Source organism: Ananas comosus, linkage group 24 (assembly GCF_001540865.1).
Source record: "Ananas comosus cultivar F153 linkage group 24, ASM154086v1, whole genome shotgun sequence".
NCBI classification, from domain to species: domain Eukaryota; kingdom Viridiplantae; phylum Streptophyta; class Magnoliopsida; order Poales; family Bromeliaceae; genus Ananas; species Ananas comosus.
In genome coordinates, this window is record NC_033644.1 from 1497313 (window position 1) to 1510443 (window position 13131).

The 13131-nt window shown below is 33.2% G+C and overlaps 1 protein-coding gene across 1 annotated transcript; it reads left to right on the plus strand.

The window, feature by feature from the left end:
• LOC109728558 (small nuclear ribonucleoprotein E-like) lies at nucleotides 5446-9750 on the plus strand. Its single transcript, XM_020258983.1, has 6 exons — nucleotides 5446-5610; nucleotides 5715-5741; nucleotides 5859-5921; nucleotides 9166-9244; nucleotides 9337-9382; nucleotides 9481-9750. The coding sequence occupies exons 1-6, from the start codon at nucleotides 5569-5571 to the stop codon at nucleotides 9488-9490; spliced, it is 267 nt and encodes an 88-aa protein (XP_020114572.1). The 5' UTR covers nucleotides 5446-5568; the 3' UTR covers nucleotides 9491-9750.

Consider the following 13131-nt stretch of genomic DNA (forward strand, 5'->3'; position numbering starts at 1 on the left):
TAAAAAGACTCATTTATATGTAAAGTTTCAACTATTAGATCAAAGTCTAATGGATAAGATTTGATAAATTTATTTTTTATGTATATTTAATCTCATCATTTTTAATTTATTGTTTGTTGGTCAGCTCGTGAGCCAGCTCGTGTTCGGCTCGTTAATAAACGAGTCGAACACAAGCTGAATTTTTCGACTCGAATACTTTAACGAGCCAGCTTCGTGTTCGACTCGTTTAATAAACGAGCCGAACACGAGCCGACCCCAGCTCGCTCGTGTTCGGCTCGTTTACACCCCTAGTATTAGGTTATGGGGATGGGTAAAACAAAGAGAGTACTCATTTTTTTTATATTTTTTTATAAAATTATATATACGGATATTCGTGAGTACTTGCAAATCGTCCAAAATGTACATAATTTAATATGTAGTATTATATACTGGCCTATTTTATCCATTAGTTTTTAGATAAAAAAAAAAATTAATATCCATACAAGATTGAGATTGCCAGTTCTAGAAATAGACCCTTTTATTAAGTATCCCCAAAAGTCATGATAAGGATCTAAAAATTAAGATCTTATTTTATTAGCTATATTTTAGGACAGTACTTAAATATAGAAAAGTTATAAAATTTAGAGAATTTGGACAAATCAAATAATGGTCCTCTCAATATCATTAATTATATATCCAAACTACTTTAATTGATAATACGACAATAATTAAGATATTACATTTGTTAATAATTTTTTAATATTTAGTCAACTAAATTGGATTGTGGGATTTGATTGCAATAATTAAGAAAAGTTTGAGTCAAAAATTGAAACAAATTAAAGTTTAAGTAAAATTATTAAAATTGTAAATTATTTATGAATTTAATAAAATCTAAAATTTACTTGATAAAAGTCTCCGAATTGTAAGAGTCAAAAGTTGAGAAAACACCAATCCAAAAAAGGGAAAAAAAAGTTGAGGGGGTCATTTCAGAATTGCCTATAGCTTGGGGGGTTCTACGTACATTTTTGCCAATATTCTTTCTCACAATTTTAGTAATGATTTTGTTGTTTTAGCACGCAGTCCTTCCAGAATTTTTATTTTCATCCTTAATCATTTATTAGGGAATGTTTGGTTCCAAAAAAAAAAAGAAAAAAATCCTATAAAATAATTTTCTGTTTGTAAATGTATTTTCTATCCATTTGATTTTCGAAAAAAAATTATTTTTCAGGAAAATATTTTTTCCAAATTTTATGAAAAGTTTTCTTTTTCATTTTTAAATTTTTTTTTGTGAATTTTCAAGGAACCAAACACCCCCTTAATCTTTATAATTATATCTCTAATATTTATTTAGGTATAAGTCTATAGACTTTGCCTAAACTTTGATCCATTTTGATTCAACTGTCCGATCTTTAAAATTTTGATTTTGATACCTAACCTTTTAATTTATCTGAATAAGCCTTTTAATTCGATACAAAACTTAGGTCTATTACTTATTTTAATGGGACTATAGTTGTCTATACTTTATAAAATAGGCTAATCATACTCGTAAAAACAAACGATGCATTCAAAATTTAAAATTTATGAGTCACGAAAATGACTCAAGTCATATGAATTAAAAAATTAAACAGCAAAATCAAAATTTTAAGATTAGGTAGTTGCATCAAAATGGATTATAACTCAGCTATATTCTATATATTTTTACCTCTATTTGGTTTATAATTTGTAATATTTTGATAATTCTCTATATTTTCTATTGAAAATATTCAAATTATTATTACCATTCCACTCAAGTTTATAGTTGTTTAAGGCACTACGTTCAGTAGGGAACCATCGTAGATTTTTAGATAATAGAATTATTAAATTATTATAAATTATTATGTGAATTATTAGATGGTTTGATAAATTAGTAACATACTTATCATTTCGAATATAGTATACAACATTTTAGAGCAAATTTTATTATTACCAAAGCAAAACGATTCAAATTATAACTAGATACAGAATACCTGTTTTGATAATATCAAAAATTGCTCCTAATATATCAATTTTCTTAGAATGAATCGCACGTTTGGTCCTCAAACTCTGAGGCGAATGACATTTTGGTCCTTAAACTTTAATTTGTTATAATTTCTAGCTCGAACTTTCAGAATTATTATAATCAAGTTTTATAGTCAAATTTAGTTGACTAAATATTAATATATCGCTAATAATTAAGATGCCACATCACTTTTATATCAATGATGCGGTAAAACTTAGTCAATTAAATTGGGTTGTGATACTTGATCTAACAATTCTGAGAGCTCGAGTGAAAAATTACAGTAACTTAAAGTTTAAGGACTAAAGCGTTCCATGCGACATAGTTTGAGGACCAAATGTGCAATTTACCCATTTGCTCATTAATGCACACTTGGTGGATCAAACCCTCATGTTGGGCCAAAGTCCATAGACTTGTTGATGGGTTGGGCTAAAGCCCAAAGCATAATTTGTCGCCCCAAATATAATGCGGAATAATTTCTAAGGGGTCGTTTGGTTGGATGTAATTATAAATACAGTGTAGTTAGAGATACATGTAGTTGGAAATACAGCAGTTACAATTATATGAATCCCGTTTGGTTGAATGTAGTAGAAAGCGTTGCAAGTATAAATAATTTGTTTGGTTACATGCAGTTGAGAAATAATTTTTAAAATTTTATCATTTTATATATATGATGGTGAGATTATCTCCAATGTAAAAAAGAAAAATAATTTTTGTTTAAAATTTATTGAGAAGGTAAGCATACCTTCTATTTAAAGTTACTCTCTCCAACTGCTACAGTTAGAACTGCCGCCAATTTGGGCGTAGTTCTAACTGCTGCAATTGGGTTTTTCTCCTGTAGTTCCTACTGCAACAGTTAGAGTTAAATACATCAAACCAAACACCGAATTTGCGTTTACATGCAGTTATAACTGCAGTGCAGTTGCAACTACATGCAATCAAACAGCCCCTAATATGCTCTTCAAAACTTTAAAATATCTTATTTATCCTTAGAGAATGAAAGTTTGATAAAGATAAAAGAGGGCCTTTTTGTCTTGCTTTCTTGTATCCTTCAATTCATTTCGCCAATTTGTAGTCAATGCGACTTTTTTTTACTCTGTATAATTTTGACACTCGATGTTAACTATTTTTCAAAGATTTTGGGAACCAAGAAGTGCTTTATATTTGAATGCATAAATTCTTACAATTATCTCTTAAAAGTTTTGGAATTTGGGTTGGAGAAGTTGATTGATTATTTTTTTCGACGGAATTTCTTTTTAATAATCTGTCTCCGATATCAAGTATTGGCGGGCTTGTTCTTATATAAATACACTAATTAAAACAGATTAAATTTACTTAAGTATCAATGAACTCAATTACAAATGAACTTGATACAAATTACTATACGACGGAATACACAGCAATACTTTACATATTCTTTATTTTATAGAATATTAAACGACACAACTTTGTACAAATAGAAATATCCCAAAACTAAAAGACACAATCTTAGAAAAAGGACATAACCTTTTATAAATACATAACCTTTGAACAAAAGGAAAAATAATGAACAAAATAAAAGTAAACAAAATAATAATAAACAAGATTATAATCTAATATAAAAAATCTATCCAAAGAAGGTAATTTTTTCACAAATATAATGCCCCAAATTCAAGTTCCCCACCCATCTCCACCAAACACAATCTTTTTTCTTTTTTCTTTTTACTTAAAAACATAAGATAAAAGATTAAAAAAAAAAAAAAAAGAGAAAGTAAGAAATATTTGTCATTTGAAAGACTATAATTAAATTTCTGCATTACTTAAGTCGATATATAAATGACCTATAAAAATAATATGCTTTATAGCTCTAGAAAATTCTTGTTAATTTTAAATTTATTCAAATCAAACTCATTTAATATAAAGTTGAACTCAAAATTTTTCTCCTCAATTTTAAACCTTTTTCAATACATAGATGAGGATATGTGGATTTTGCAATTGGTTTTATAGGAGATATGTCAAATTATAAAACAATAGTAACGGTTAGTGTTTATAGATTAATATATTCATTATAAAATCAATACCAAGTCTATTCTTTACTCAAGTTATCTGGAATTGGATCGTTTCTATTATTTAATTGTTTGGTTTCAAATTTGAGTAATATTAAGAATCGGTCGGTAGTGTTTTCGAAATTCCTGCAATAAAACAATCCCTCTTCCAAATCAACCTTTAAGAAAAAAAAAAAATCAAAGACGTAAAAAAAAAACTCATGAGCAATTAGAGAGAGATGAGATAGGACCATCGCAATCACAGAGGAATGCGCAAACCGAGTTACAACGCCATCACTTGCCTTTTATGCAGTTGAGGGAGTGGATGAGAGAGAAGACGTGGGGCTTAGGCGAAAGCTCTGCGATGTCATCGCTACAGAAGGAACAGTGAGAAGACGATGAAGAAGAATGAAAGAGAGGAAAAGAGTGAGGAAGAGGTACAGGGAGAGGGTAAAGAGGAGCCGTAGAGAGAGAGGAGAACGTACAACAATATAGATGACAAGTAAGAGAATGGATGACAAATGAGGGAGCAAGTTCTGAAGGTATAGATGGAATGGAACGATATGCGCAAAAACCGCCAAAAAATAAAAAATAGAATGTATGAAGAAGAACAAGGGGGTCACGATGCATAAAAAGACGCTGCGACCGTGGAGAAAAATGTGAATCACCATGATGGGGACAGAGAGGGAGAAGAGGGTGAACAATTACGATGAAAAGAACCTATCACGAAAATAGAGAAAATAGTATATCTTCATTATTAATGAGTATTAATGACCAAACTGTACTGACCTGTGATCATGTGGTCCCCACAACTCCGAAAACAAGGAGAAAGCTAGTATAGAGTTTAAAATTCATATATTCTTATTGATTTATTGACTTATTAATTTATTGATTATTCAAATGAAGGCTAAAATTTGAAAAAAAAAAGGATTAATTTCATACAACTCCCTGCAAATATAGTGAATGGCAAATATATTCTTATAAAGTTCAACTTTCATATATTGTTTCTGTAAAAATCTTGATATTTTTAAATATGTTCCTATCATTAGAATCCGTTAGAAAAATTTAGTTAACCATAAGTTAATTACTTAACTCTGCTTAATTTTTGACGTTTTTATATATTATACTGTTATAACTTTTGGAGAGATATATTTGTGATGATAAAATTGAAAATATAAACAGTTTTCTAACGGTAACAAACTAAAGAAACATATTTGAAAACATCAGGACTTTTGCAGGAACAACATATAAAAGTTGAACTTTGTAGGGATATAATTGTCATTTACTAAGTTTACAAGGACCTGTATGAAATTAACCCAAAAAAGAAGTTTGAGGACTAGATAAAGGTCGGTTAAAAGTTCAGGGACTAGAAGTGCAATTTACCCTACCCTCGCTTTCCTTTTCCCCTCTCCCTCCCCAAAATCCTCACTACTCTATTTAGGGTTTTAGCGAGTCGTCGTCCTCGTCGTTGCGAGAGCGAGAGGGAGCTAGGGCCAAAGGGGGCGAGAAGCGGAGGCGGAGCTCGTAGCCATGGCGTCCACCAAGGTCCAGAGGATTATGACCCAACCCATCGTATGTTCCCCCGTCCAAACCCTAATTTTTGCTTTTTTTTCCCCCTTCTTTCCACTCTTTTCGATCTAACGATGCCCTTGTTTCTATGTTCTCTCGGGGTGCAGAATCTCATATTCAGGTTTCTTCAAAGTGTAAGCTGCGTTGGATCTCTCATGTTCCGCAATCTTTTTCTCTCTTTTTTTAAAAAAATATGTTTTTTGATTTTTTTTTGTTTATTTAATTTTGTTTTGGTTCTTGGATTGGTGTAGAAAGCTCGTATCCAGATTTGGCTGTTCGAGCAGAAAGATTTGAGGATCGAAGGGAGGATCATTGTGAGTTTCTTAGCCATATCCCTTCTCTGAGATTTAGGGTTATGCAATTTACATTACTTTGTTTGTAATTTTCCCTGCTTTGATCTTGGATTGTGCTATAAATTCTTGAATATAAGATTTTCACTTTTTTTCTTCTGTGAATTTTTATGCAATTCTATGATTTTGTACCATAACAAAGAATTAATATGTTAATTGGAGCAGTTTGTGAGTTAATATGTTCATTGGAGCAGTTTGTGAGTCATTTCAAGGATATTTGAGGTGAATCGGTTGTCATCTTGTATGAAGGTGTTGCATGTTTTGCATTTATGAGCTAGATTAATGGATGAAGAAGTGATTTTATTTTAAGAATGAATTAGTAGCATAGTAGATTACTTTGAAGAAAACGAGCTTCGAATCGGGGAATAGAACATGAGAAGTGATAGAAATTAGTATTGAGTTTTTTTTTTTTTTTTTTTAATGTGTTTAAAGATAGATCGAGAGAACGATTTTTTACTATGCGATGTCGGGGTTGTGGCATAGAATATCTCTGTACTGGGAGCTTTTGCTGTTTCTAGTAAAAGTGGTCTTTGAGTTTATTCTAGTAAGTACTCAGTATCCATAACTTACAGAAACAGTGGTTTTTGGTCATATTTTCTAATTTAGTGGCATACTTGAAGATTATCTAGATGTATGTGTTCTCAAAGGAGGAAACTCTTTATATGTTTTACAAATAGCCTTTTTATCTGTATTGGATTAGATCTGCTAGAAGCATGCTTTCAAATGTATATTATTTCCTGTATAAAGTCTTATATATTGAATTGAGCTCCTATGCTTTTAAAAGTACCAAGTCATTGGTGCTTGTAAGTTTTCGGCCCTTGGATTAAGCGATGTGCGGTTAGGATGATATGGGCCCCCTAGGGTTGAGTGGGTGGTTGGTTGAATAGTATAATCTAATGGGTAAAAATGATCAAATGCATAGATCTAACTGTAAAAAATTTACAAGCACCAAGTGTTTGGTGCTTTTACAAGCACCATAGCCGAACTCCTTATATATTTACTTGTGTCTTCCACATTGTTTTAATTGGTACCTAGGACTAGGTTGTTTGTACTCGATTCCTAGGCATTTACCTATTATTATGTATTCCTATTTTTCCCTACTCTATATTTCTATTTTCCCTACTTTATTTATCCATGTTAGTTTGTTGTTTGAAATTATGAATCTATCTATTTTATTTTGGAATATGAAATCTATAACCTATTTAGTATCTTTTTTGAGGTATGTAGGCTATTAGTATATTACTTGAAACTTCTACACATTAGAATGTTTTTCATCATATTTTTCCTGATTCTTACTTTTAATAATTGCTACTTCTTAGTTGTCATGGTTGTCGCCATATCACAACTCTATAGTGCAAAGTAATTTTGTGATTATTTAGCTCAAGTTTATGTGTTGCAGAAAATTCTTTGCAGCTTTTGTTGTGAAGTTATATGATCCTTTTTATCTTTTCTTTCTTTATAATAACTAGTTTGGGTGGAAGTTTGTACATTGGAACATATATATATGCAGGTCCCTGGCATTACTGACAGTTCCATAGAAGCCTCTAACTTTTCATCTTTTTGTAGAAATCCCATACTTTTATGCTTTCTTTATAAAAGTCTTTACGGAGCATCTGCTACCGAAATATCAGGTTGTTATATAATGGTCTTAACTTTTTGTCTCTTTGCTGCCATTTGTCGTTTTAAAATAAATATCCATATCCCTCTATTATAGTTCATATACATATAAAGTTACAAGAGCAAAAATGTAATGAAGGGATAGTATTTAAAGTTGTTGATAAAATATTTTCTTTGGGGACTTGACTTGGAAGAAAAAGTTTATGCCAAGTGACTCATATAGAGGGATGAAAAGTTCTTGAAATTGTCTGAAAAGTTAGGAACCTATATGAGAAAGCCCTTTTACATTTGTTGTCAAGAGATATCGTAAAGTGGTTTTGTACAACTTTTAGGAGTCAAATTGCATTAATGGTGTTAGGTTTCTCGTTTTATACTAAATTATTTTTTTGCGGCAACCCTGCCTAAATGCCAATCATCGCCTATGCATTTGGTCCATTCTCTTGTTATTGCTTGACTGCGATGGTAGCTTTCTATTGCATCTTATTCTTCTTATCTCTGGCCATTAGATTTTGGTCTTCATTTTTATAGACCTAACATTATTGAAGTCACTGTTTTTCTTCTCTATCACACACCATAGTAAACTCCAAAAAATTTTCTTGATTAACCATAATTGTCTAAAGTACTATTACCTGGCATGTAGTTGAACCTTTCTCAGTTGCTTCCTGCATGGCCATTTGAAACCTCCAATAAGCAAGTCTAATATAAGAATCTTTTGCAACATCTCATCCAAATTACTAGCATTATATTCCCATTATTATTTTCTTCTTCTAGCACTAATTGTACAAATGCTCCTCCCACCCATTCTACCCTTCAACTACAAATCTTATACTTCTGCTATAATTTTGTCCATATCGATATCTACAAGTATGCCGAAATCTTGTATTCTTTTAAACTTTTCCGCTTTGTACCTGTCTATTAGACTCTTGTGATTATAAGATATTAAACTTACGCCAAATCATCATCTCCGCTATTTCTGCAAATCTTTCTGTGAGCCCCTGAGTCTGAATTGTATTTTGCCACCTTAAATTCTAGATACTGGCAAAATGAGTGATGACACTATTAGAAACTGATAGAGCAATCTTCAAATGATGAATTGTATATTGGTGAATTTGTTTGCAGAGAAAAGTAAGGAAAATTCTGTTCTAGGTGGGGCTGGCTTTGATCTAATCGCGTGCTTAACATTGGTATTTATTGCTGGATCAGTTAAATGAGATCATTTCATGCTTGATATCTCGATCTTCAAATCCTTAATTCCTGATTGGTTGCATACGGTTGCCAAAATTTCTCGTAACATATTTGTAGCTACAGTATTCTGGTCACTCCTAATGAGAAATAAGTAGTGCTATTTGCTAGATCTTCCTGGGAGACTTATTGTTTGGACTAAGTGAACTGCAATTCTTAAGTATATGCTGGTGTTATTTTGTATTTTCTGTTTGTCAACTTGCATAGTTATTTAGAAACCATATTCCCTTTATGGGGTGTATATGGCTGGTAATGAATCATGTCTTCAATATTTTAAATGGATGTGCGCTATATTTTTGAGAGTAGTCATTCAAGGTCTTTACTGACATGACATGCCGAAATGGCGCAGGGTTTTGATGAGTACATGAACTTGGTTCTGGATGAAGCCGATGAAATCAATGTCAAGAAGAAGACAAAAAAACCACTAGGTCAGTAATCTTTGTTGGGTTTTCTATTGCTTCTCACTGTTTTCTGCGTCTTTGTAACTTGTTCCTAATATGCATGAATTTCGTATGTTTAGGGCGGATTCTCTTGAAAGGAGACAACATTACTTTGATGATGAGCACGTAAGCGCTCCTTAACACTCCTCCACTTTCTGTCTTTAACCTCGACAATTGTTTATTCACCTACGAGATTGACAAATTCCCTTTTTTGCTCTCTTCAGGGGAAAATGATGAGCACACCATATTTCTCTGAAGGCTGTCTAAAGCTCGATTTGGCTAACTTGCGAACTATGCTTTCTTTGTGCTATTTAGACCAGGATGTCATATGTTGTTTAAAACCTTTTTATAGTACATTGTAGACTGCAATGCTTTGATTAGTGTTGGTAACAACAAAAGCTTAGATTTGTTTCTGCACTCGCATAGTATAGTGGTGCTTGTTCTATGTCAAATTGCATCGGAACATTAACCAATTTCCCCCCCTTTTTTTTGAAGTAATCTGCTTTTGGGCTGCGCACCGCTTAGAGAGAGAGGTTGATAAATCACCCCTGGTTCCTGGGCAATGTATTTTTCAAGTCGCTTACAGACCGACAACTGCTAGGTCGGTTCGCTGATATTTTAACCCAGTTTGAATCTCATCGCACGTGGAGGTATAGTGAGCACTTTGCTTGATAAAGAAAAGAAGTATAAGGGCGGGGTTGCCGAGCAGTTTTTCCTAGCATACTTCATGTATATCAATATCCGTGTGTATGTGTATGTGGTAGTTTATGTGCGTGTGAGCATTTGCAGGTGCTGTTTGCTCAAGCGGAAGCTCGTGTGCGCGCCTGCGAAAACACGAGCGAAGCTTTGTCGCGAGAATGCTGGCTTGCGAATAGGAGCTATATGGACAGCTTTAGCTGCCTAGCAGCTGCCAAGCAGCTGAAGTTATGGGAAAATTAAAATGAGTTTCTAAGTCCCAAAAGCAGAAGCTGAAGGTTGGATTGAAGTTTTTATACAGTTGTTAAGTTTGACAGAATTCGATGCAAATATTGGAGTCTATTCGGCCTTGCTTCTAATTTCATTTTTCGGCTTCAACTGCAAAGTTGATATGTTTGCAGCTACAGCCTCCTGTTGTTAAGAGGATGTGAGCATAGTTAGTTAATTCGCGAATTATTCGCGAATTTTTGAAATGCCGAATAAAACTCCCGTTTTCGTATTTTTCCCAAAAATTCGGAAAAATTCGCGTTTTTTTGGGTAAAAAGAATTATTCGCGAATTAAACGGAATTCGCGAATAATTCGGCCCAAAAAACCGGCCCAGAACCCGTTTTGCCTCGCCCAAAACCCGCTTTGCCTCACGAGTCACGGCCGAGCCCTGTCGCCCAATAGGCCGAAAAAAAAAAACACTTTCTGAAATCTGAAGTGAAATGATCGCCCCCTTCCCACCTCGAGTCCCACACCCACCCCTCCCAAAAAAAGGGTTTGCCCTAACTTCTCACCCCTGCGGCTGCGGCGGTGCGGCCCTGCCACCGACCCCTGCGGCAGTCGCGGTCCCTTCCCCTCCCCCTCTTCCCTTCCGGCCGCTCGCCGAACGCCATCGGATGCCCTCCTCTTCAGAAATCGAAGATCAAAGAGGATTAAATCATAGTTAGTTAATTCATAGTTAGTTAGTTAATTCGGATTCGCATATTGATATAGTCGAGGATTAAATCATCATTTTCTAGTTTATTTGTATAGATTCGCATATTGATTTTAATTTTTATTTTGGGCCTTAATCTCGAGTGCTTAATTGAATCTGTCCATTCTCTGTTATGCACAAAGAAGACCCAAACATAGAGCTAAATAATCTTAATTAACTTAAGGGACCAGGAACTCTTCTATTATACCTAATCAATTTCATGATCTTGTACTGTCGACACTTGCAAAAGAAAATTTTGTTGTGGTCTTTCATGGACCATTGACTCAGTGGGGTTTCTACTTAATTTTTGAAACATAACTTTTTAGTATTAGAAATGCAGCAATTTAAATATGGACTATCTTGATCTCTATTTGCTTAATTATTTCTTTATTTTGAGGCATAATATAGTTTACTATTTTTTTTTACTTAGTTTAATTTTGTAGCTCTTTATTCTTATATTCTTAAAAAATATGAATATTTATGCTAATAGCATAAATCTTGAGAAAAAAAAAAACTTAATTTAATAGCCGAATTTTTGATCCCGAATTTTTAATTAGTGAACGTATAATATCCGTATAAATCACGTATCCGAATAATTGGCGAATCCGTTTTTTAGCCGTTTTTTTCAACGAATTTAAAAATTAGAAGACGAATTTTATCCGAATTATACCCGTACCGAATTTTTGCCGAATCCGAATTAACTAACTATGGATGTGAGTACAGGTTTTTCTTTTCCCCCTAATACCAATAGTCAATGAGACTTCTATTGGAACTGACGGATTCTTAGCGCAAGTGGCAAAATGCTTGGTGGTTGATATATGAGGTTTCAAGTTTGAATCCTAGTTGATTCATATTTTCATCTAAGTTTATTTTTTTAAAAATAAACGAAGTAAATCTTAGTTGGTTCACATTTTTAGCTAAGTTTATTTCTGAAAAAATAAACGAAGTGGATAGTATGCTCTCTCTCTCTCTCTCTCTCTCTCTCTCTCAAAAAAGAAAAAAGAAAAAAAAAGACTCCTATTGGACAATTGTAGGGCCTAGAGATGTCAAAGGATCGGATTTGTGGCGGATTTTTAAAAACCCGAATTCGAACCCGACTCCAAACCTGAGACCCGAACCCGAATCCGACGGATTTTAAAAATCCATATCCAAACCCGAACCCGACCAAAAATCCGTAACCCGAACCTGAACCTGAAAATTTGAACCATGAAATCGGGTTCGGGTCGGGTTCGGGTAAGGTACAATCAAAATCCATATTTGAATTTATATTCGTCGGGTTTTTATTTTTTATATCCATATCTGAATCCATATCCATATCCATATCCATCGGATATATCCGTTTCATTCGGGTTCGGATTAAATTTTAGATATCCATACCCATTGACATCCAGCAAAAGCAAAATAAAATTTATTGTTTTTTTGAACAGGTTTATTGCAAACTAAATAATATTTTTAAAGTGCTAACTAGGCCAAATAAGTATATGTACTTGAAATTTCTGCACAGTTCCCGCTTAAGACCAAACAATTTCTTCTGGTCCATGCCTCGCAAACAAAGACTTTTCAGTACAATTTGATGGAGTGAGAATACAAGGCCCTCATTTGCTATTCCATTTGGGGCATGTCCACAGATCAGAGCAAAATTTTTCAAAGCAAATCAAAAGTAGAAAAGGGTCTCCCATTTTTCTGCTTTATTATCTTGGCAGATCAAGGCCTATTTAGTGTGAATTGTTTATTTATTTTTATTTTTGACTCTTACTCCGTTACGAAATTCATTTGGCTGGAAGCCCTACCAACTCAGATCCATTTGTATATCTTGAGACTATTAATAATCGAAATTCCATTCCAAACAACCTGCTACTAATATGGGAACTATGGGTGTCAACGAGCCGAACACAAGTGAGCTAGGGTCGACTCGTGCCGAAGACGGCATGGTTTGTTAAAGTACCGAAAAATTTGGCTCGTGTTTTGCTCGTCTTATTAACGAGCCGAACACGAGCCGAATATGAATTTAAAATGATTAGAAAGAATATGTAAACAATAAATTTATAAGATCTTACCCGTTATATTTTGATTTAATGGTTGAAATTTTATATATAAATGAATTATTTTAGTAGTGAGTTGAGCTTTATATTTAGATAGGCTAAAAATCAAATAATAAAAATTTTATTATATATATATATAGAATTAGGCTGGAATACTATTAATAGTAAAACGCTCTTT